Source organism: Limanda limanda, chromosome 19 (genome assembly GCF_963576545.1).
Source record: "Limanda limanda chromosome 19, fLimLim1.1, whole genome shotgun sequence".
NCBI lineage: Eukaryota > Metazoa > Chordata > Actinopteri > Pleuronectiformes > Pleuronectidae > Limanda > Limanda limanda.
Window position 1 is genome coordinate 1,562,842 of NC_083654.1, and position 25,565 is coordinate 1,588,406.

The 25,565-nt window shown below is 40.7% G+C and overlaps 2 protein-coding genes across 4 annotated transcripts in view; one reads left to right on the top strand and one right to left on the bottom strand.

The window, feature by feature from the left end:
- Window positions 1–1,306: 1,306 nt before the first annotated feature.
- On the bottom strand, window positions 1,307–8,963 carry thap7 (THAP domain containing 7). 3 transcript variants are annotated; one of them, XM_061093039.1, is made up of 6 exons: window positions 8,750–8,963; window positions 7,016–7,123; window positions 6,458–6,537; window positions 3,949–4,086; window positions 3,724–3,834; window positions 1,307–2,873 (listed from the first exon to the last, which is right to left on the bottom strand). In XM_061093039.1, exons 3-6 carry the CDS (start codon window positions 6,535–6,537, stop codon window positions 1,505–1,507), a joined length of 1,698 nt encoding a protein of 565 aa, XP_060949022.1. In that variant the 5' UTR covers window positions 7,016–7,123; window positions 8,750–8,963; the 3' UTR covers window positions 1,307–1,504. The 3 variants fall into 3 exon arrangements, with proteins under 3 accessions (XP_060949022.1, XP_060949021.1, XP_060949020.1); XM_061093038.1 differs by having other exon boundaries at window positions 6,986–7,123; XM_061093037.1 differs by lacking the exons at window positions 7,016–7,123; window positions 8,750–8,963 and having other exon boundaries at window positions 6,458–6,971.
- Window positions 8,964–20,141: 11,178 nt separating this feature from the next.
- arhgef1a (Rho guanine nucleotide exchange factor (GEF) 1a) overlaps window positions 20,142–25,565 on the top strand; it is an 83,137-nt gene continuing 77,713 nt past the window's right edge. The window contains exon 1 of the mRNA XM_061093077.1: window positions 20,142–20,321. Within this exon, the coding sequence (XP_060949060.1) occupies window positions 20,259–20,321 (63 nt within the window). The 5' untranslated portion in view covers window positions 20,142–20,258. The remainder of the gene's footprint in view (window positions 20,322–25,565) is intronic.

A 25,565-nucleotide genomic window follows, 5' to 3' on the forward strand; every position in this document is an offset into this window, starting at 1 on the left:
TTTCAAAATTTGGGGAACTATTAGAAACAATGTATTTGGGTGTATAAACACACGTATGCAGGGGTTATTGTTAGACCCTAGCTGCCAGGTCAACACTCACTAGTAACTCTTGCTTTCCCCATTTAATTATTGAAAATAATCCACCTCTCTAGCAGCTGATATGTTTGATTCATTATGCTCCAACATGTCCTAACTAGTGTGTCCACTGGGAAAACAGAACCACCAGTGTGAATAAAGGGGAAACCTCACTCACGTGGTTATGGAGAAGGGACAGCATATGGATAACATCCTTTGTTATCCAGTGGATTGTGATAATTATGCCAGAAAACACAGATCAACCTTTTAGTATTTTGTTTCTTATCCTGTCCTCAGTATTAACATATTTAGTTGCTCAACTTTGTTTAATTTCTACTGTTATAAGGGGATAGTAGTTTACATTTGAAACTGAATGAAACATTTAGAACTGAATGTATGAATCCAGTCCAGCAGTCACCACCTTGACTAGAGACAGATCTGTCTGTCTCTCTCTCAATTGTATTTCAATAGGCTTCAATGGCATGACATGACACAAATGTGTTGCCAAAGCACAATTACATAATCATATTACATTATTACTACAACAATGTATGGCTATATACTCTAGAGAAAAACTGAGCTGAGAATCACCTGCATGTTATGCATGCGTGAAGCAACCTCCAGAGAAATTCCGGAACCAAATTCTCAGGACATTCTTCAGTGGACAGGTGACATGTAGTTAAGTGATTATAATATATGTGGGGTCAGGGGTAGAGAAACAAAGAGACAGACAGAAGTGTTCAGTGCATAATGGGACCCCAGCAGTCTAGGACTATAGCAGCATAACTAAGGGCAAACTTGAGCCAGCCCTAACTATCAGCTTTATCAGATGTAGAGAGTGTGCCTCCCTAATCCAAAGTGAGAGCTGGTTCCACAGGAGAGGTACCAGGCTGTTGTAAATGGGCATGTTCTGCTTAACTAGTCAAGCGTCACTGAATGTCAAATGAACAGGTGAACAGCTCTTTGTGGCACAGCTTCAGAGTTCTGCAGACTGATCTTTACCTGATGCAGCTCTACAGGTCACTTCTGCTGTTTCAGATAGAAAGCTGCAACCAGCATTACCAAAGGTAAACATCACATTCCAAATACGCATGTTCACAGTTCACAACAGGCACTGCACTGGTTACAGGAAAATAAAGGAAGGGAAAAGCAGGTGTTAAAGCTGTTCAATTGTTATGTGTTAAAATGGTTAGAAAATTGGTTTGAGATTGTGGATAAAAACGAGTTTACAGAGGGAAGAAAAGGGAAACTTTATTTATCATTTTCGAAAATTAAGCACATCTTTAACATTTTTTGGGGAATATATTTAGTCTAAATATACATTAGGTTTACACCTCATTCAACATGTTCGACTCTGCTAGCAGAAAAGACAAGCACAGGTAATTTAATTATTGACTCTGTAATCTTTGTGTTCATTTAGAACATGCTGTCAATTTAGAAACTCGCTGCTCAGCTGAAGATGAAATCCCTCCAGGTGTTCTTTAAGTTTCTCCCTCACATCTTCTCTCCTTTCGAACACTGCACTGTTGCTAACAGAATGCTTCTCACTGTGTTCATAGTCACAGGCTTTTTCAACTCTTCCCACATCTCCACTGTTCCTTGTCGTGTGTCCCAAGTATCTTTTAAGATCCAGTTCTGACACCAATATAGTCTTTGCTTCCTCAGCGACCCCTTCTGTCGTGAGAAAGCTTTGTAATCTCTCTTTAGCAGGAGCAGGGACCACAATGACCTGGCCCTCAGTACTGTCCGGAATCCAAAACAGCTGCTGCTGCAGGTCCACAGCTTCAGAATTCCCTTCATATGCATCAGAGATGAACAGCCTCTGCTGAGAGTGTAGAAACTGTGAACTCTGATGGTGAGTAGCAGGCACAGACACACCAGCAGGGATTACATGTTGAAGGCGTGGAGTTTGGACCAGGACTTGGGAATGTGCAATACCGGGATCACTAGTTTCTAACGTTTTTTCAAGTGGTCTTACCAGCCTAAATTTCTGTATGCCTTTGATATTTTCGGCTCTGCCACATATACTGGTTTCAACACTTCTTTGAATTCTCTCTGAGTCTTCATGCACTGTGGACTCAACATCTTTCTCAGTCTTTGAATGTGTGAATGCTACCTGACCACCAACCTGAACCTGCCCTCTTCCACAGTAAAAACAGTATCCCTTCTCTTCCTCAGACCAGCTGTTAGTGTCTGAAAGAAAATGACGGCCACACTCCATGGGATCCACACATTTGTCCTCAAACAACCCTGTCTCCTCTGTTTTAGCATCTGTCTCACTCTCACCTTGGTTACAACATTCTTTCTCTCGTCTCCTCTTTCCCCCTAGTGTCCCCTTGTGTTTACTACCATATTGTGACACCTGTAGTGTGGTCTTCAACCGTCTATCCCGGAGCCTCAGCACGGTGCTCCGCAAGCGGTTCTCCCTGCGCCTGGCTGCATGCAGCTGTCGCAAGGCCTTCTCTAGGTAGTCAACAGCCTGGTCATACCGTCTCCTCCACAGCAGGGGGCAGAGCTGAGCATAGCTGTGCTCTTTTGACAAGTAGAAGCCTGGAGGAGGGGGCAGGCGCCTCATGTAACGTGATGGGGAGATGGAACAAGACTCTGGTAGTGGTGAAAAAGCATGTTCTTGCTGTGAGAGCTCCTCCACCCCTGATGGCTCTTGGAGTGATGCAGGATTCTTTTCATTAGTCTCCTCAGATGCTTCTGCTGACCTCTGGACTGTGACTTTGTCTGAAGAAGGATACTGATCTGTGTCGTGCGGAGTGACCTCCCGTTTAACTGAGCAGGGACTCTGCCTAGAGACAAAACAAAACAGTGACTTTCCCATTGTCACAACTTACACCTATGGGGAAAAAGCGAAGAGTAAACAAACAAAAGAATAAACCTGAACATTATATCTTCGGTGCCCTTATCAGCTCTACAGCTGATGCTGTACAGTACTGCACATGTTATGGTTGTGTTTCTTCTGCACTGGGTCTTGTATGTTATGCTTAACATAGTTATTTACTATTAGGTCAGCTACAGTACAACATTAGGGAATAGCCTACAACAGCAGTGACACATTTGCCCTGTCTGAATTCACTCCTTAGCCCCAACCCTTAGTTTTGCACGTGAAAAAAACATCCCTGCTCATGGCATAACGTTTTCAGAGCGGGTGAGTCTATGGACACAAACATGGACAGAATGTTGGATTGATATAACCGATGTAAACACGCTGACTGACTTTGTATTTTATAAATAGATCAATCGTGCAGTGGTCAGATGTGTCACTATCACAATGTTGGTTGATAACAGTTGTTAATATAATAACTTTAGGTGATATTGTAAATATGATAACTTTAGCTCATATTGTAACTGAAATATAATTGTTTGGCTGCTGATGACGTAGCAAGTGGTGTCCCAATTCCTAGGGGGACATTTTCTAGCCTCTCCCTTGTGGCTCTGTTTGGAAAGGGACCCTACCAGCGAAGGGCATGTCATATCTAGGGCAAGGGACAGGATTTGGCAAAGGGTTAACATGGGGTATACTTTTCAAGGCTCAGAATCTTTTATATTCTCTGTTGAGAGAACACACAAGGATGGTATTCCCAGAATTAACTCTCGAGTAAAAATGAGAAAATGTCACTCTGTTCAAATTATTTTTACCTGACAAGGATGTCTTCTTGTTTCTGAACTGTTCCTGCCCTTTTGCATTTTGTTTTTGAAGAGGAATCAAAAACTGTAGGAAACGCATCTTCTTTTAGCCTTCTGACTCCACTGTGAGTGAAAAGGAAGCAATTTAAACACTGTCTACAGTAGACAAACTAAGATTAAGAGTTAAATGATTGATGGATTCTATGATATCTTAATGTCCTGACTGAGTTTACAGACCTGCATCCGGTCAGCTCAAAGTTCTCTGGGCTGAAGTGTTTGGAACAGAAGTAGACAAAGTCAGTCTGAGGATCCCAGGAGCCTGCACGGTGGGAGTTGGTGATCCAGAGGTTCCTCCGAGTGGCACCTTTTGGTAATCTGGCCGTCACAAAACTAATTATTATTGATCATAATATAATATTATCTTAATCTTATCATTGCATTTGTCACTTTATTACTCAATTTCATGTGAAATAGGGAGACCTTTAAGATCAATATAGAAACTTCACACTGCCATCATTGTAGTTTGAACAGTCAAGCATCTTCGTTGGTGATCTTGTTTGCAGTCAGAAAATAACCACAAGTCGAATCCCAAGTTTGAGAAAGAATTAAGTACATTGGCTAGGTAGGCACCCAGCCAAGAGGACTCCAAAGGCCAAACGCAGAATCCTCAATGAGTTAAAAGAAACCCTTGAGTAACAGCTTAAAGCTTAAAGGAATCATTGAAGCAGCAGTATTCAGGAGTTAACCGTATGCAAAACATTGAAAAGTCCTGCCATGGACAACACTGAGTAAGCCACTGTTCTCAAAAAAAACTTTTGTACCTTGACACTCCACAATACTACATGGTAAACATTCACTGGACTGATAAAACTAAAGTAAACATTTTTGGGGAAGAATCAGGACATAGGCCTGCTTTGCTGCCTTGGGCTTGACAGCTCCATAAGGGGAAAATTAATTCCCCTTAATTTAAGTTTATTAAGGCATCCTGCAGGATAATGTCAGGGGGGTTGTCCCTGTTAACAAGCTGAAGCCTAGTAGTGATGGGGTGATACAGCAGGAAAATGACTGTAAAATCATAGTAGAGCAGGTACAGAATGGCAAAACACAAAAACAATAATCAGCCTTCTGTGATACTCTAGCTAGGACTCTGACCATAACTCAATAGAGAGTGTAATAACTTCAAGTGAACCATTCCCACCAGACATCCTCATAGGGCTGAGCAAAAGTTCGGTACAGAAGAATGGTCAAAAACTCCTCCTGAACATTGTGCAGGTCTGATCTGCAGCTACCAGATCACCTGCTTGAGGTTATTGCTGCCAAATGGGGTTCCACCAGCTATTAAATCCAAGGGTTCATTTCAGATAAGATAAAAAAAAAAAAAAAAAATTAGTTTATGGTTTAACTGTAAAATATCAAGCCTCACTTACATTTCTTTGTCATAAAGGTTTGATAATATGTCTTAAAGGGATAGATGACACAGAAATGAAAATTCATTCATTATCAATTCACCCCAATGTTGATGGGGGATGGGTGAAGTGTTTGAGTCCACAAAACACTTTTGGAGTTTCAGGGCTAACCAGTGCAGCTGATTAGTGACCTCAAAGTCTAAAAGTCCATCAGAAGTGTCTACGCGAGCTTAGCATTTCCGACAGTCCCTGGATGCACCTCGTTCGAAGATATCAGCGGACATTTAGGATAAAAACATGGTGTAAATTACCTTATTTCGAGTCGAATATGTCTGGGCTTAAAGTTATGTATTTTCTGTTGTTTTATTCCTTCTGAAGGACTCACCATTGACTTCAATTGTATTGTTTTTCTTTCCATGGGAGCATGTCCGTTATGCACAAGCATTTGAAGAGGAGGCACGTTGGACATCGTAACATAGACGATGCAGACTCGCCTCGGTAACATAGCCTGTTATCGAGCCTGCTATATAAACAGTTGTCTTGGCAACTCCCTCAATACCTGTGTGCAGGACTCGAATCCTGCACAGGACTTGAATCCATTACAAAAAATGGTTTAAATGTAGATTTTTTTTCAATGAGTTTAAAAGCATAATGTTATTCTATTGCCTGACAAATTTCTTTTTTAATCACAATTATGCAGTCCGAGGAAGACTGTAGTTTTGTTTGTTGATGTTTTAATTGCTGCTACTTTCCCTGTCCTTATGTTTACAGAAAAAATGGATACTTGATTTTGAATAATTTTTTGTATCTGCACATTGCCTGTTCTTGGTTTACAGAAAAAAGGGAAACTTGGATTTAAAATTTTTTATATTACAACTTTGCCTCTCCTTGGTTTTTCTATATGGATAAAAACTTAATTTGTCTTTACTTTTCTATCAATAGTACTGATGGTCGATTAATCTAAGCTGCCTTATATGCACACCATTGGGCAGCAAAGTTTATTGAAAAACATTTTTGAATGAAGTATCGATCTTTATTGTCTTTATTTTCAGTCATCACATGCCGCGAACAACCTCAAGCAAAATTTAAAAGCTAAATAAGAGCCATTGAGTATTTGTGTGATTCATAATCCGATTAGTAGATAAATCGTTTCAATAATCGATAGATTAATCGACTATTAGTATAGTCGTTAGTTGCAGCCCTACTTACGACCTGCCACTGCATGCTCCATCACCCCTCAGCTGAATCCTCCAGAGGCTGCGTTGTATATGTGTGAAAGAAAACCTCTGTAGAAAGTCTCCTCAGTCCCTGATGTTTTACAAAATGTGGAAAATGCTCACCTGTGAAAGGTGATCCCAGCATTACGAGTTTCACGGTTGTCCCGGGATTTGCAGCCACCTGCTGAGCAATGTCTTGGCATCTGAAAGTGACAGTGTAGAGTGGAAAAGATGTGACTTTGCATTTTGATGTTATTTGACATGAAGTTGATTACAAATATAAGAATAATTCAGTCTGAATGTTTGTGGTTCTTTGATAAGGGTGTCTAATATTTCTGCCTGCTCAAGTTAGTAAATGGAGTGGGCCGAACATTAGAAACACATCCTACAATAATGTAGTCCAGTTCAATATCACAGCAAACTACAACCTAAATGGGTCATTATATGTCAAATTGTCACACCATTGGGCCACAAAGATCTGAAAGTCACCATTCTGATTTGGTCATATATGAAACCTATGGAACTGCTGCGGAGATCATAGGATTTTGTTTGCAGCACATTGTCAATGGCATTGACTCTTATCACCACAAACTCTTATGGCATTTTCGTCTGTGTACTGAGCATAATTCCTTTCTCAAATGAATGCAATACCTTTCTATACATTCACAAATGTGTCACCACCTGATGGAGTCGTTGGCTTGTTCATTGATTTGTGTGGTAAGAGGTAGGTTAGAGATGGACTTGGTCTGACTGCGGCTGACTTGATCCGTCGTCGTGAACTGCCAGTGGCTGCAGGGGTGGAGGTAAAAAGACAGTCATTAAGTCGGACACTTTCTACTTCTTATAGCATGTCAAGTGAGCCAACAATGAAGACTGATCAAACCTTTTCTAAGTTATAATCACTTGTAAACAACAGGTTCATAGGGGAAAAGACAAGAGAAGAGGGAGCGCCGATTCCGAACACAAAGCAGTAAAATAAAGACACAAAACATAATTTTCAGATTTTTTCACAGCAGCTATTTTCTAAAGCAGAGAAAACAACCAGCTGGAAGGTTTTGTGTAAATACAGACAGGAACTCAGCCCAGTGCAGCTTGTCTGCTCTAAGTGACAGAGACTATGTGAGAGACAGACAGACATCCGGTGACACAGGCAGCACCCTCAAATAGAGGCACAGCCAGAATTAACTTTACAATATCATCTTGACAAATCACTTTCACTGTGACTACCAATGTTTTTTGTTCAAGATATATCATTCAAACTAGTCAACACACTATCTTTCAAGATCTGTAATTACATAGTAAGATTCAAACTACTTTTGTCATTCATGTGTGTGAATAATTTCGCATTACATACATCTGCAATTGAGCTGAATTATATTATTAAATCATATTATATTATATTCTCTAATTCCAGTTTCAATTATCTCCAATTTATTGTGACAAGTCTTATGAAATGAGCCTAACTTAAAGTTACTTAAAATGTTGTTTGAACTAGTCAGTGTGGTGCTGTAGATATCATGAACTTGAATTAGGACATCTTGAATGTGGCTTATGACTAACTAAGTTGCAGATGTCTGTTATACATGTAGAAACAGCATTGTGCAAGAAGTTGCCCTCGAATTAACAGCTGGGAAGGGTAAAATTTAGCTTTTGTCTTTTTATCTGATGAATAATGGATATCTATGTTTCAGTAATATATGCCAGGTGATTTAGAGCTTTCATAGAAACCTGTACTTTCATAAAAAAACGTCTGTTTTTCGACATGAATATGTTTCCTTGTATATAAATTATATTTATTTCCTCAATTAGTAGCAAAGTGTATGCTATTATGTATTTTAATGTGTAATGTCATTTCAATTTAAAAAAGAAAAGCCAGAAAAATAAATCTAAATTATCAGAACACAACCTACAAGAGCATTTCTTATTTTACACTAACAAGGTCCTGAATTGAATTGTCTTTACAGCTGAAAATGCAAACTAAAGTGTACAGTGTCCATGTGTAAATACACTAACTGGAAAGTCAGACATATTTTCGAGTTACCAGCCTCCACAAGGCCCCGCATACATTAGTGCGCTGCGCACAGCCGCATACAGACGAACGCAACCGAAGTCACGATTGATATTTAATTTGCGCCCTGAAAGCCGAAGGAGAGCGGCTCAGAAACAGGCTGTCCAGACATTTTTTTATACCAGCTGAGCCCCGTCACGTATGAAACTAAGCAGCTCTCGCGGGACGGGACCACAGGCAACGTTATCATAAACTAAACCCTACGTCGTCCTGCTAATAACCGACTTTGCCACGTCAAACAAAGGACACCATAAAGTAACTGATGATATTATATATATATAAATTAAAAGTAATAGTCGAACAGCAAAGTTCGACCCTACGAAGATGGCAGATCTATCCTCACCCACCTTTACCCCGTCCTCTTTCTCGTCTGTATTCTTCTTCTTCCTCTAATGGCGAATTGCAGCGGGCGGGTGAATAGAGCAAGCAGCTGCAGCGCTACAATTGCCTGTGACAATTTTTAAAAACCTATGTGTTGAAACCTTTTCTCTTAAAGTTTTTATGTACACGTTCACAGGCTCAATTTGACTCGTTCTGCGGTCGAACAGATTATTTAGCTTAAAATGATTTGGAGTGAGATGACCCGGAAGTATTTCAGCGGAAGCCATAAAAAGCGGCTCAAATTCATTACAAAAACTTTATTGAAAAATAAACAATAACAAACGTCGTTGCTTATACATTATAACATCAAGCGTTATTTTTGATACAATTGCAGCACATACACACAAAGACTGTCAGGTGCCAGGGGTGCATCTCACCACTTAAGGAAATAAAAGTCTGTTAATAATTGCCAAACACATAGTAAAGTGCCCTCTTATTCCTAATTCCTGTAAATGTGATGCCATTTTGATGTAGTTCTTGATAGAAAAGTCCGATTCACATTTTGGTTTGGAGTGCATCCATATCTTCTTGTGGAAGTAGAATTTCCCCAATAATAAAATCAATTCTGCAAAGAATATTATATCTCACCACCTCATTACTGTCGAAACATAGACACATTTATTTATCCTGTAACCTGAAAATGAATAGTTTGTTCAGTTTTTCGACTTATATAATTCTAAACATCCATCCAAAACATTATTGTGTACAAATAGTGAATTAATGGTGTTTCATTTATAAGTTCAAAGAGGGTGCAATAAAATTTTAGATATAAATATCTGTAATTACTTTTGCTGGGTATATTTGATGAAACATTTTGAAAGTAAACTATTGGAAAATAATTCAATGTATGTTAATAACTTGTTTCTTTTTTTAAATGACATTAGACATTTCTAACGAATAGGATATGTAAATTGGTCTGGACTCCTTCAGCTAACCATTTATGATATATCTGTCGTTAATCTCATGTTAAACTTTTTAGTTACATGTTCAACTGTGGGCTTGATGTTCAATCAATCAATCAAATTGGATTTGTACAGCCCATATTCACAAATCGCACTTTGCCTCATAGGGCTTAACAAGATGTGCCATTGTTAGTCACATATCATAAGGTGTACAGGTCCCAGCCCTTTAAGGCTAATGGTTTATCCCTCGTGCGACTGTGCACCACTGAAGACACTTAAATCCACTGGAGTTACACAATGTAAATGCTCTTCCCCATGCCTTGGAGAGAGCATCCGCAAGCCATGGTTTTCCCACGGCTGGCCTGTTAACAGTCGATGTACACACGGGAACCAAGACGTGCCCATAAACTCTGGAGCTATCAGGGTCACTGACTGCCATTCCTCCCACACTCCATCCAGGATCTGGCTGATCAATGGAACAGGTACAAAGGCATAAAGGAGGGCTCGGGTCATGGCCAGTGAATATTTGTCAAGGAATGGCCACAAGGGACTTTTATTATAGTAGATATAAAACTTTATACAATAAACTAGTGCAAGCATCCCATTTCTTTCACTTTGATCTGGTACTTTTATAATCAATTCCAGACATCAGCCAGTGAGTCAATATAAAAAGCCGGACAACCACAAATGTAAACCATGGATGAAATGTAGGATTTGGAGAAACATATATGTTACTGAAGGGGTGACCTTTAGATTATTGGGAGAAGCTGACATTGGGACTTGCTCATTGTGGGAACAGTTGGCCTTCGATGTTATGTGCCTTGAGATAATGTATGTTATGTTTTAGTGCTATAAATATAAAAATGAATTGAATTGAATTGACATGACAACTGTTTCTAGGAGTGACATGAGCCATGAGTCAATATCTGTCCTTCCTCCTGTTCTCTGTCCTCTGTCCACCTCTCTCTGCTGTGGACCAAACTATTGGGGCTAAGCCTCCCTGTTAAAGTTTACTCCAGAGTCTTGGAATGGAGGCTCCAATTGATTGTCAAACCTTTGACACAGCAGGAGCAATGCAGATTTCTTCCTAGCTGTGGATCTGTGAACCAACATTATACCCTCACTGAGATGCTGTGGGAGTCATGGGAATATGACCACCCAGTCTGTGTATTTGGAAATGGCTTGTAATCATGTTCTTTGGGGAACCCTGTTGGTAAGTTTCATTTAGGTACGCCTTTTGGCACCTCAATAATACACCTATTACAGTCCTGCTCACCATTATTGGCACCCAAGAAGTTTAAGTACATAATGTGTAATATCTCCTGAAAAAAAATAATCAAGTGAATAAAGAAGGGGGGAAAGCTTGCTGTGTCACTGATATTGGCACCCTTTGCTGTAAATCAGTATGGAAACACATTATGACTCACCTGTGGTAAATCACAAATGTGAATCACCTGTGATAAATTGTCTGTGCCGATGTGACATGAATTAGCCAATGAATGATGACTTCCGTGTTTTAAAAAGCCATCTGTTATTCCCTGTTCCTTTGTCACAATGGTGAAGACAAATGAGCTGTCTGAGGACATCAGAAGGGCTATTATTAGCATACACAAGACCTCCAAAGGGTATAAGGCCATCCCCAAAGACCTTGGTATCCCGGTTTCAACAGTGCGTAATGTTATTAAGAGGTTTGCCAAGCATGGAACTGGCAAGAACCTCCCTGGACGTGGGGGGAAGTCTTCGAAGGTTGGTGCGAATGGTGGAAAAAACACCACATCAAACATCCAAAGACCTGAGGGCCAACCTGGAACAGTCTGGGGTCTTGTTTTCAACAAGTACCATTCAAAAAATTGACTGTTTTAAAATGGCCAGCAATGACTCCTGATCTCAATCCGATGGAAAAGCTTAGGGGTGAGCTGAAATCTGCTGTTGGGGAAAAGAACCCTGCAACTTTTCAAGAGCTTGAACAAATTTCAAAGGAAGAGTGGGAGAAAATACCAGCTGAGAAGTGCAAGAAGCTTATAGAGGGCTACAAGAAACATTTGGAGGATGTCATCACTGCCAAAGGGTGTGCAACCAAATATTAAAGAGGGGTGCCATTATTGCTGCACATGATGTTTTTTCTGTTTCTTCCTTGAAATTACAATATGCAAGTTGAAAAAACATTTTTCTTTGTTAAATTACTTTGGACCTCCAATTAAAAGATCCTGATGATATAAATTTGGTACATTTCCATTTATTTCTGAAGATATTGTACAGGTTATGCAAAAAATGAGTGCCAGTAATGGTGAGCAGGACTGTATAGCTTTTCGTGACAGTTCACATATACAGTGGGGCAAAAAAGTATTTAAAGGAGACATATTATGCCCATTTTACCACAAGTTGATATGGTTCCTTGGGGTCTTAATGAAATGTCTGTAACATTTTTTGGTCAAAATACCACAAGGATAATTTAAAACAGCACCCTTTTTACCCTGTCTTAAACAGCCCTCCTCAGATTGACCTGTTTTGAGTGCCCCCCCCCCCCCCCCCCTCTCACCGCCCCCTGTCACTCACACACACACACATCCACTTTCATGTCTTAAATCTCTCCTTAGCATATTTAAGGTTGTTAAAATAATTTTTAGTCACTGTCCTACACATATATTTCTGTATTCATTTGTTGTGTTTCTTCAGGCGGCAACGAGCTGCTGGTGACCGGCACCGGTTCGTGCAGCTCGGGGCGCGTGGAGCAAATCTGTACGAGCCACAAAAGTTATAAGGCGCAGCTCTCTCTCCCCCTCCTCCTCAACCGCTTCGCCACCCGGGCATAACAGGAGAGGCTGTCCGTTGAGCGAGCGCCCAGGCACGGGTACAATGCAGCCGGAGACCGGGGGGGGGGGGGTCCTTGAACACGTTCCGGTGCTATTTTCTAACAAAGACAGACACACACAGAAGCTACGAGTCGGGTTAGCCTCCGAGTGCATTGTTTTCTATTTATACCTGCTGCATGCCCGGGGCGCCACACACACACACAAGCTAGACTCCGAGAGCATTGTTCCTCCACTCCGGACTTGAAATGGGATCTCTCCCCCCACCTCCCAGTCCGATGCTTCCCACAAACTAGCAGCAAGCTAGCGTTAGCTCGCTGTTGATACACGTAAAGCATCTAAGTGGCCACAGAGGCAGAGACACGGTCCCCAACACCGGCAACCCCGGAGCTGACACCGGGACGACCCCGGAGCCGACACCGGGACAGGGCAAAACACACACACAGAAGCCAGCGTTAGCTCGCTGCTGCTACCCGTAAACAAACACTGACACGTCCAACCTGGACAAAGTCAGATTCAGCTGAGGCATCACAGGTACAGCAGTGACACAAAGTCAAACAGAGTCACAGCAGCCACAGCATCAACACAGTGAAGCAGCTCCGACCTCCTACCTGGAATAAACAGCAACACGTCCACCAGAAGCCTGCAGACAACACGTCCACCAGCAGCCCGCAGACATCACCCAGCGAGCCCGAGCTGAGGAGGGGGCTGTGGCAGGTAACTCACCCCGACCGCAGGCTCTGTTTCCTACGCCTCTCACCCATCTCCCCGGCTGGTTAGCGTCCCCCATTGGCTAGCTCCCCAGCTAACACCTGCCGCCTCGAGTGCTCTGGCTCGTACTTCACCCTGGTCTCCGCCTCCGCCAGATCTCCACCTCCGGGGGGGGGGGGGCTATGCCTTGTAAACAGACTGTGACGTCGGTAAAGCCCATAATCCCATTGGACGCACTCTAGCGTAGCGTTTCTGACAGAGAGGAACCACAACAAATCGCGGGAGTTGTTTTTTTCCAGAGTTTTTGGGACGGTAGACATGCCAGATACCCAAATTAACGTGTAGAAGCACTACAAAAGTGGAATTTGCATAATATGGGCCCTTTTAGTCAGCAACCAATTGTGAAATTTCTCCCACTTAAAAAGATGAGAGATGCCTGTAATTTTCATCATAGGTACACTTCAACTATGAGAGACAGAATGGGGGGAAAGATCCAGGAAATCACATTGTACGATTTTTAATGAATTAATTGGTAAATTCCTCGGTAAAATAAGTATTTGGTCACCTACAAACAAGCAAGATTTCTGGCTCTCACAGACCTGTAACTACTTCTTCAAGAGGCTCCTCTGTCCTCCACTTGTTACCTGTGTTAATGGCACCTGTTTGAACTCTCGTTATCAGTATAAAAGACACCTGTCCACAACCTCAAACAGTCACACTCCAAACTCCACTATGACCAAGACCAAAGAGCTGTCAAAGGACACCCGAAACTAAATTGTAGACCTGCACCAGGCTGGGAAGACTGAATCTGCAATAGGTAAGCAGCTTGGTGTGAAGAAATCAACTGTGGGAGCAATCATTAGAAAATGGAAGACATACAAGACCACTGATAATCTCCCTCGATCTGGGGCTCCAAGCAAGATCTCACCCCGTGGGATCAAAATGATCACAAGAACGGTGAACAAAAATCCCAGAACCACAAAGGGGGACCTAGTGAATGACCTGCAGAGAGCTGGGACCAAAGTAACAAAGGCTACTATCAGTTACACACTACGCTGTGCGTCATGGAACTAATTCTGCCAATCAGAGAGGGAAAGAGGGGGCAAATTCCAGTGATTCAAGGCAGATCGAATTTCCATAACCTTAAGGCTGTAAGCATACGTAAAATATCATCTATTCATTGAATTGGGTCTATAACATAAAGTAAGAGATCACCGAGATACTCAATGTTCCATTCAGCTCCATGTCACAATTGTAGAGAGCAGGTTGGCCAAAATCCAGGAGCGAAGCAGAAGTCAGGTTCCATAAAAAAAATTAAAAATGAGGTGCAAGCCCGGCAGGAAACAAAACAGACAACTGAAACTGTCCAGGGAAAAACAAGGTAGGATAAGGGACTTGAGATGACAGAGACAAAACAGGCAGATACAAAAAAGACCGCCATTAAACAGACGAGTAACCAAAGACAGAGGACTTGACTTAAATACAAACTTCAGAGACAGGTTGCCCAGGACAAACAGGTGAAACAAATCAAGGCAACAAAATCTGGAGGGAAACACACAAAAGCAGGAGGTAAATAGAACAGAAAAACAAAATAAACATAACTTCACTGCGGTGCCCTCTGGGAGGCACTACAGGTTTTTACAAACCCGCATTTCCAGGTTCCAGAAAAGTTTCTGTCCAAGTAGAATTAGAGAACTAAATTCTGCTCAAAGTCCACAACGCTGTGAAATAATCAAGTATGTGCAATCACTGCCATCATGTAACACATTTTGTATCGTGTAATACAGAACATGTGCAATTGAATATTAAACACGTCTGTTTTTATGTGTGTATGTGATCCACTGTTTTTGATGTGTATGTATATGTATGATCCACTGGAGACACTTCATTTTGTTGTGTACTGTACAATGACAATAAACGTATTGAGTTTAATTAAATTGAATAAGTTGTTATACAAGCAGTGGGGGCAGAATACAAAAGTTGTATCCAAATTTAGACCCAAAGCAGAATACAAGTAGTCCTACTCAAGCAATGTTTTACGGCAGTGAGGCTGGAAAAGCCTAAGTTCAGCTGGAGGTAGAGGAAACAGTAGCATCAAGACACATCGAGACACTTTGAAGGTAGAAAATTATAGAGAAAGCCAACAGTTCCAACAATGAGCAAGCACTTTGGCGATTGTGAAGAGAAAAAATTCCTTCATTAGCTGGAAGAATCCTCTAGCACAGTCATTCCCAAAGTGCAGGTGGGCCATGAGAGGTCATCAGAAATTAAATAGATAAAAAAGTTTCAGATTTGTAAGTAAGCGTTGATTACCACAAAAAAAATGATTGATTTAAAGGGCCCATCGTATGCCCATTTTACCAGTTGATATGGTTCCTTGGGGTCTTCATGAAATGTCTGTAGAGATGTCTAAAACAGCCCTCCTCAGATTGACCTGATTTGAGTGCCCCCCCCTAGCGTATCGTTTCTGACATAGAGGAACCACAACATATCGCGAGAGTTGTTTTTTTCCAGAGTTTTTGGGACGGTAGACATGCCAGATACCCACATTAACATGTAGAAGCACTACAAAAGTGGAATTTTCATAATATGGGCCCTTTAATTTATCTGACCTATATAGCAGGTGTCCTTGTTTTTGCTGATCGTCACATTGAACGCATCATTAGCGGGGAATCATAGGTGAGGGAGAACTTTGCTGTGTGCTGGGTCGAGCAAGATGGAGCAGAGGAAAGCTGCTAATGACGAAGGAGAATCAGAAAGTTCAACTGAATCATTCAAAACTAAAAAGAGGTATTGCAGAAAGGACTCAAGTGAGTACCTGTCGCTGGCCAGGAGGAAAACCACAAAGCCTGTCTGTGTCCTGTGCGCTGAGATGCTAGCTAACAAGACCCTGGTACCATGTAAAGTGCGCTGACGCCATTTAGAAACTAAACATGGACAATATTTATCCAAGCATATAGCATCTTTTAAAAATACACAGAGAGAGCATCGGAGCCAGCTACACGGCAACATCAGCCCTCTCATTGGGTGAGTTACAGCAAGATCATATTTTTAACAATCCACTATTTGCAATTGTTACGCTTAAATGTGGAGGTTATTCGATTTGCTCTGCATATGCCTACATTTATAAACAATTTGAATAATATGTTTAGTAATAGATAATTATAGTCCTGTGTGTGGATCCTATAGTTGTGATTAAAGGTGTTTGGGGGCCGCAAACATTTTTCAGTTTTCAAATTGGGCCGCGACATTCTTAAGTTTGGGAACAGCTGCTCTAGCACAGGGGTTGTCAAACTTTTGCAAGCTGGGTTCCCCCAAAGCTGGTTAGGGGTAGTTGGGGCCCCCCCCCGCCGCCCACCACCGCCGCCCTCAACTACACCACCATGTATATAGAGAAAGATAGATAGATAGATAGATAGCATATTGTTATTGATAGGCCTAACATGTAAAGGTTAGGCTATTGTTATTGTTAGGCCCATAAAAACAATTATTATTACTATTGTACTATTTATTATTATTATTGTTATTATGTCCAGTACTAGTAGGCCTATTAGTAGGCTATTAATATTAGCAGCTATGTGAGCCTGCATGCTTTCTTATTATAATAATCATCATTATTATCACCATCATTATATGATTATTATTATAATTAATGATAATCGACCAATTATTATTATATTATTATTATCATAAGTGTTATTATTGCTATCATTAGGATACTGTTATTATTATGGGCCTCTTGTGATCTTTAAAAAAAATCTTGCAGGTCTGTCAATGTGAGACATCAGCCTGCTTTGCCTTGCAAAGGTCCTCAAATCTTGGTGCTATGTTTGACAAACATATCTACAGGTCATCCTCGATCTGTGCGTGCTTGCGATATTTAGTTTTTAGCGCAGTCAGTCTTGAAAAGCCTGCCTCGCACAAAAAAGTCGACGCGAAAAGGAGCATCATTTTAAGCCTATGTCGCACAGCTGAGGGTATTCCGGCATCATTGCTGCCCAGAATGACGAACGAGGGGAGGTGGTAAACAGATGCTTTAGTCTACTGTCACTCTTCAGCTCAATAAGTTGCTCTTGCATGTCTATTGACAGCTCGTCTGCTGAGCAGAGAAATGGATCCCGAACCCAGGCGAATGAACGGTAGTCCTCTTTGAAATAGGACCCAAACTGATTCTTCAGCACTGAAAGGTGATCAGCAGCTGATTGGAGGAGAAAGGAGAAATCAGTGCTACATGCATCGGCAATGAAGTCTGCAAGGCTGGGAAACATGTTGCAGTTTCCAGAACTGAACAGAGAGCAATTTTTTGTGTGAAGGCATTCACTCTATCAGCGAGTAGCAGAACGTTAGATTCGCGGCCTTGCAAAGACAGGTTAAGGCCATTCAGACGGTCAAAAATGTCCACCAAATGGGAGAGAGAGGAAAGCCACATGGCATCATCCAGGTGCTTCGCCAAATTTGTTTGACTTTCAGTCAAAAACAACTTTACCTCCTCTCACAGCTCATACAGTGGTTGTAACACCCGCCCCCTGGAGAGCCAGCGAACTTCAGTGTGCAGCAACAGCTGTTCGTGCCCTGGCCCCATCTTCTGGCAGAGGACCCCAAACAAACGGGAGTTAAGTGGACAAGCTTTAATATGGTTAACTATTTTCAAGGCCTGGTGAAGCACTGACTCAAGAGCGGTGGCATTTTCTTGGCAGCAAGTGCCACGCGATGGACCATGCAGTGTGTCCATTGCACAAGCGGAGCAACTTTCTAGACGCGAGCTGCGAGGCCGCACTCACGCCCTGTCATCGACTGCGCTCCATCTGTGCAGAGGCCAATACACTTTCCCCAGTAGTTGTGTTTGTTTGCTGATACAGTGTGTGTGAAGTTAATAAAGTTCTAATTGCAACGTTGTGGTCTTGTGAGTGTGTTTGTATGTGTGGCTGTGAGCGACTTGCACACGTATAATGAATAAGGCTGTGCTAGGCAATGGTTCCTAACAAAACGATTAGTACACAATCAGAGCTGCCAACTTTTCAAAAAACCTTGGAGTGAGATGTTGTCGGGGTTGACCAAAATTTTGCCGCGCACGCAGCCAAACACGTTGGTGGCTCAAATATCAGAGAATTGGAATTAATTTGGCGTTGTACCCATGTTGTGCCCTGCATTCTGGTGGTTTGTGGGGCCCAAAGTCGTTGATAGGGGCGGTCTACTCGAGAGGGACAACATTGGTTACATTCTGTGAAGCAAAGACGAGACTGCCTAATTAATGGACCTGTGTTTAAGATTTGACCAAGGTAGGTTGATTGACATTTTGATTACAATGGTATTCAACTAATTCTTAACTGAAACCTAACCTATATTGTTAATAATTGTATTCTTAAGAGCAGTTAATGATTTATTTTCAGCAAAAAATGACACAAGATAGAGAGAAATATTTTTCATTATTCAAAGCCTCCCACCACATGTTCCATCAACAAAAAAGTGCAACAAATAAAGTGCTTAAACAGTAGCCTTTTTAAGCAATACAATGGATAAAGATAAATGCTATGTGAGCAGCCTAAATAAACAATGCTATGATGTTTTGAGCATGCAGTATACCGCGAGGTTAACAAGGTGCTCTCCTGCTGTTTGTTATGACAGCTGAGTTTACATTCACCACACAAAATCAAGTTCACACGCACAAACACAAACGAATAATTTCTTTCAAGATTTAGAGTTTAAGAGAGTGAGTACTTAATTGAACCAGATGTCATTAACATTGTGACTTTCACTAACCAGTGACAGGTCGGCGGTCTTTTTTTTTCTCCATCTGTGACATCGCACCCCCCCTGTAGAGTGGCGCGCCCCCCACTTTGAGAACCACTGTTCTAAGCTAACCATAATGTAACAGGACGAGGTGCAGGATTATGTTACACCAACCAGTTAACTATACAGTGGACTGTGCCTCCTGAGGTCCAGTACAAATTTCATATAAACATTTTGACAGTTTACATTACATTACACATTACACTAAGATTCGAGAAGCTAGCAAAAAGACTTGGCCAGTCAAACCCTTAAGATGTTTTAGTTAATAGGAGAGGAAGCTAGACTGGGTCATTATACTTTTCATAAACCCAAACATGAACATATAATATAAATGTATGTAAATATGTGCAATAATGTACCTGTACACATTTTCCTGTGAAGCTTTAAATCTCAACAGTAAGTGGCAGCACTAGGTTACATTATAACAAACTAAGAAATTGAGAAACCGTTTTTTAATAAGGCCCAGTGAGAACAGAACGTAGAAGGGCTATGTATGTTAGAAAATAGGAGTGAGCTAAATACTCCTTGACAGCAAAAAGACTGGACACTTTAAATATAAAAGCCTCAGATCCAAGTATTAACACTAAATAAAGGGTAAATTTATAAAGCAGCAAAGTTAAACCAAAGATATTATCTAGCTATAGTGCAGAGGCTGCGATGGGCCTGAACCTACATCCATTGCATTGTCAAATACAACTCAGCTAAATGTTTGTCAGACAAATGAATATATGATTCTGTAGAACTTACTGTAAGTATGGTCAGTATAGTGTTATATAGTATAGCAAAACCCTATTATAAATAATACATTAATATTAACCATTTTAATTGATGGGTTACCCATCAAATACAGGAAGTTCGGATGCATCCTGAGATCCTTACAACAGACACATGTGCTATGAAAGATTTGATGAACTACAACATAATACAAGCCCTTTTTAGATGGTTTCTGATGTAGTAAAGAGCAAATAATTGTCTGTACCAGGCATTCATAGAGAGCTGAACACTGTGTGTGGGTGTGTTTGTGTGTGTGTGTGTGTGAGGGGGCGGTGATGATTCAGAAGTCAGATTTCTCACAGGAACAGCCTCTTCACTAGAAGCAGAAGTACATTGCAGATGGCCAGTGAGGAAAGGTTTTAGTTTTTTCGCTTTCTGAGGATCTAGAGAAGCATGCTAACATTAATATTGGAAATTGAATTTTCTGACTTGCTGATTGCCTGAGTCTTCCTGGAACCTGTCATTGTGAGAAAATCTGAGCTGTCAAAATGTCAAGAGTTGCCAGTCTGTCAAAACTGCGGCAAGAAAGGATGAGGGAGATCAGCTTGCGGGTGAGTTTAAATCATCGGACAACTTCTGTCTAAAATGGTGTGACGTGTTTGATTACAGGAAAAGGTTAATTCACTGACTATATATTAGAATTGTAGACATGTAGAGATTACTGCTAAATCGTACAATGTTTTATTTGGTTTCCTTTCTGTTTTTGTCACTTCCCCTGTTTTCTATATCACTGTGTCCTTCCTGTTCCTGGACAGGGCCTACTCTTTATCACAAGATTACATGCCCCTCAGACCAAAGGACCTGATAGCTGCACTTGTACATCTTATTAGAATATGAAGGATAATGCGAAATGTATATGTATATGTCTTTGCTTGTACACAGTGTGCTTCACAGGGGATATTTGAGTACAGCAAATGTTGCCATGGAAATACAAGTGGGTGGGTGTGATATTATTGCTTTCTTTGTGAATATTGTAGGCCTCAATGTTTCAAAATAAAAATACAAAAAAGCATTCATGTGAACACCAGTGATTACATCATCTGGTGGTTTTATATGAGCCATCAGTTATACACCATCCACCCTTCCTCTGTTGCACCTCTGACAGCTCTGTTTTTTATAATTATTTTGTAAAGCTAAGATGACCTCGACTTAACAGAAGCAATGGAAACAAGTTTAACTGACTGTGTCATTTGTGGTGAGAAATTGTCAGATGTATGAAGGTACAATGTATGACAACTCAAAATGGTGAAAATTCAAACATTGCAAAGTAATAGTTTCAAACTGCCTTGCATTTTAATGGCTGTGCCACTGTCGAACAACATATTGAAAAGCCAAATCCACAAACCAGGAGACATTGAGAATGCTTCCAATTGGATGAAGCTCTCATTCTCAAGAATTTTGGGCCTTGTATCTGTGATTTACCCCTCATGACAATTGGAAGAGATACGTGGTCTAGACCTTGGTTGGTACCAATACCTTGATTCTTTGTTGATGTGTATGTGTCACATTCCAAAACTGTTTGCTGATTTATCAGGGCTTCCTTTAAAAAGTCATATATTTGTAATATTTAGAAGTAAAAATCTGGAGGATTTTGATTATAATTATGACAATAAAAGTTGTTGCCAAGCAACAGTAAAGTTTATAGCTGTTAAGGCTAACAGTAGCTAGCATAACACTGTTCAAAGATTTTAGAATTTACGATTAAACTCATTTCCTCAACATATATTGATGATGTCTACCAAACCATTTTCTCACACCAGACATTTTTTACTGCAAGTTGTTGCACCTAAGTCTTCTTTTTGTTTAACAGTTGATGAAATCGACTGTGTGTTGTAAGAGTTGAAATTGTGGAATGTACCTTTAAGACATTCTGTGTTGCCTAGATACAAGCGACGCAATGTCATCAGACTGTGTATACTTAGTTGGACCCGCTATGTACAATGGCAATGCGGAACTCCTTCTTTGTCTCCCAACTCATGGGCGACTTTTTAGGTAACACGCGACCTCTGTTTGATTCATGTATGATAGAGTAGTCATTGTACAACCAAGCTTAAGGAGTGTATCTTAGCAATAAACGACAAGCATCATTAAATCTCCATCTAGGAGGTGTCTGTGAGTTTTTGGCGGTTTCTATTTTCCATGCGCTTCACCTCCACCCGCATGGGCCTTAAACTGTTACAGTGTCATGTGTCAAATTTGGGATAAATTTGATTTTTAATGTTCTTATCTCATGTGATGTTGTTTAGGCGGAGATGAGAAGAGAGGTGTGTCAGGAATGTTTGATGATAATAAGCCTATTAAGAGATAAAAACGTAAATTTAATCACTATAAACATCAAGTCCACATGGTGATATGCTTTGTAATACTTAATTGCAGAGGCTCAAATCTACGCCATTGTGGCAACTTTCTTTCTAAGTATATAGACTGGAAGATCAAATTTATGCAATTTTTCTCCATTAAAACCAATTAGGGGGCTTTAGGGGAGAAAGGAAAGAGGAGTCGAGGAGGTGGGAGTGGCAGTAGTGAGCAGCCAACAGTAGAAACAATAGCTGTATAGATATTGCTGTTCTGCTTGGCTGTTGTGCTGCAGTGACTGACACATGGGCGTTTATAAACAGAGACAATAGATGTATTTGGAGAGCTTGTTTCTCTCTTTGATTTGTGGTGAGTTACTGAATTATTAAAGCATTGGAGAACTTCAGAAAGAAAAACAACTCAGACATTTGAAAAAAAATATAGATTATTTAATATTTAGTTAAAACCACTGATTTAGTCTTTAACAACATGTTTTAACAGCTTGTTTTATTATATATTGTTTAAAATCTTAATTTTAAAGGATCTAAAGCTGTGAAAATAAACGTGATGGAGTATAAAATACAATTACTTTCTTTGAAATGTATCAGGGACTCCCCCGTCCCGGCTTTTGGCGCAGCCCCAGATGATTCACTGTTCAGCTGATGCCCCTGATCTCCAGTTATTATCTTAACATTCTGGTAGAAATTTTAGAGTTACTCATACTATTAACTACACTGCACAGCAGAAAACACTATAAACACTTCTGAAAGGGTGGAATTAATTTAAAACCATTTTATCATTTATATGCATAATAAAACACTGAAAGACTTTATGTTATGTGTTGATATATCAACACAAGTGAGAAGTCATTGCTGGAGCAATATGTCTCCTGTCACTTCTGCTTTTGCATGTGTGTTCATGTGATCATGACAAGAATTCCTCTTTTTTGAGTACAAGCCTACAGGCTACTGAAGAGAGGCAAACAACGCAGATGTTACATTCAGTTGCAGCATGCGGGAAGCTCTGACTTATTTCTGAGGAGATGCCTTTTTATGGTGGTTTATTTACTTACTATTGTCATTGTTATTTTAAAAGGTTTGAGTCAAATTCAACTGTGATTAAGATTATGATACATTTATTTGTCCCAAACACATGCACAGACATGCACAAGCACACTCATGGAAGGAGGGAAATTTAACTTCTGCTTTTAACCCATCTGGTGCAGGACACACAGAGCAGTGGGAAGCCATGTACGGCGCCCGGGGAGCAGATGTTGGGGAGTAAGGTGCCTTGCTCAGGGGCACTAGACAGGGTAGGGAGAATCCTCTTGGATTTTTGGACAAGTCAATCCAGGTTCGTCTTTTTGTTGTTTCTCACTGTGGAGTCGAACCAGAGACGAACCAGAGACCTTTTCTGCCCATAGTCCATGTTTCTGCCACTAGTCCACCGCCTCTCTCTCTGTGTTGTTCACTATGACGTATATCAGGGTACTTTAGGGTGAGACCTTACAATATTATAGCGAAACAGTTCCCACAACAAGCAAGCATTGGCGACTGTAGAGAAAAAAAACTCCCTCATTAACAGGAATAAACCTCTAGCAGAACCAGACTCAATATGGGCTGCCTCGACTTGTTGGGCTAAGAAGAGAATAATGGTATGAGTAGCGGCTGTGGGGATAGATCAGGTTGTCCTCCAACCAGAATGTCAGCAGTTTGTTCCCAGTCCTTCCTACTCCATACGCCTGAGTGTCCTTGGGCAAGATACTGAATGCCAGAAAAAAGTGCTGCCCATAGAAAATCGCTTTATAAATACAGACAATTTATAAATGTAATGATGTAATAAATAATAGCAACACTAGTTGATAATGTTAATAATAATAATGATATTATAATAATTGTTGAGAAGTCTCAGATCTGGAACCTTCAGCAGTCAGAGAAACATGCAGTCTGAGAGGGGGATGGGGTGGTATATGCATTATGAGTTCCCCCAACAGTCCAGGCCTATGGCAACATAACTAAGGGTTGTCCTGCCCTAAATATAAGCTTTATCAAAGAGGAACATTTAAAGAGAGTGCTAGTGCCATAGAAGAGGAGTCAGTTAGCTGAAGGTTCTACCTCCCATTCTACTCTTGCAAACTCAAGGAACTAAAAGTGAGCTTTTGGGGCACAAAGTGATTTTTTGGGATACTAGGTTGCAGTGTAAACTCTTTAATATATGATGGGCCTTGTTAAGTAAGGGCTTTATATGTAAGGAACAGGATTTTTTTATTCTAGTCAATGCTGCTAATTCCCTTATCTTGCTGATGTTCTCCTTTACACGTGACATCTATTGCACTTCTGTCTGTTCTGGGAGAGGGATCCCTCACATGTGGCTGTCTGAGGTTTTTACGTTCTTTTTACCCTGTTAAACGTTTTTTTTAGTAGTTTTTCCTTACTTATGTTGAGTGTTAAGGGCAGAGTGTTAAGGGCAGAGGATGTCACACCTGTCAAATTGTGACAGGGCGGCTGTGGCTGAGGGGTAGAGTGAACCTGAAAGTCGGCGGTTCGATCCCCAGTCTGAACCATCTGCATGCCGAAGACCCCATAGAATAACAAAGTGCTGCGAATAGATGCACTGTATGAATGTGTGTGTGAATGGGTGAATGTGAAACTGTACTGTAAAGCGCTTTGAGTGGTCATCATCAGACTAGAAAAGCGCTATATAAATACAAATCCATTTACCATTTACCATTTACCTTGTAAAAGCCCTATTAGACAAATTGTGATTTGTGAATATGGGCCATACAAATAAAATTTGGTTGATTGATTTTGAATTCTATTTTTTAATTTAGCAGAAAATGAATGCAGAGATGCTAAGACAGGAGTAATAGCCCATCTTCAAGTTCCTGCCAGAACTTGTGCTGAATCATTTTGGTTTCGTCTAGTCCAGAGGTAACAAATGCATGGACTGGTTTCTCAGCATTCTTTTGAGACAAGATTTTTCGAATTTTCACAATATTGCGGATGTGGAAGAAGGCTCTCCTAGAAACTTTTTTGTACCCTGGGGCGCCATAAGGGGAGGGAAGTAAGGACGATTCCAAGGGCCTGAGCACTTACAGTGCAAGGACCTAATTGCAATTGCTCCGATTCTTCTTCTTCTTCGAAATTATTTGCCTTTTTCGGGGCCTCAACATATTGAAAAATTCACTCAAGTCAGATCTGGGGAAAATGTATGTATTTTAATGTGCTCTGGAAAGTGCATCAAAAATTAGCTCAAAAGCGCCCAATACAAATTTTGACCAAGGTTCCTCCTATTCATTTACTTTCGCCTAGAGAAATTAAATTTGGCCCACAAATGTATCATGCTAATGTAACTGGTCTATCCTTTGTGTCCTATGCTCTGTGTTGTGTATCAATTTATGAAGACAAAGACCAGGACTTGATTTTCGGCACAGGACTTTTATTGCTGTTCAGAGTTTCAGCAGAAGAAAAGTAAACAGCGTTGGTCATTTGGTCACATGC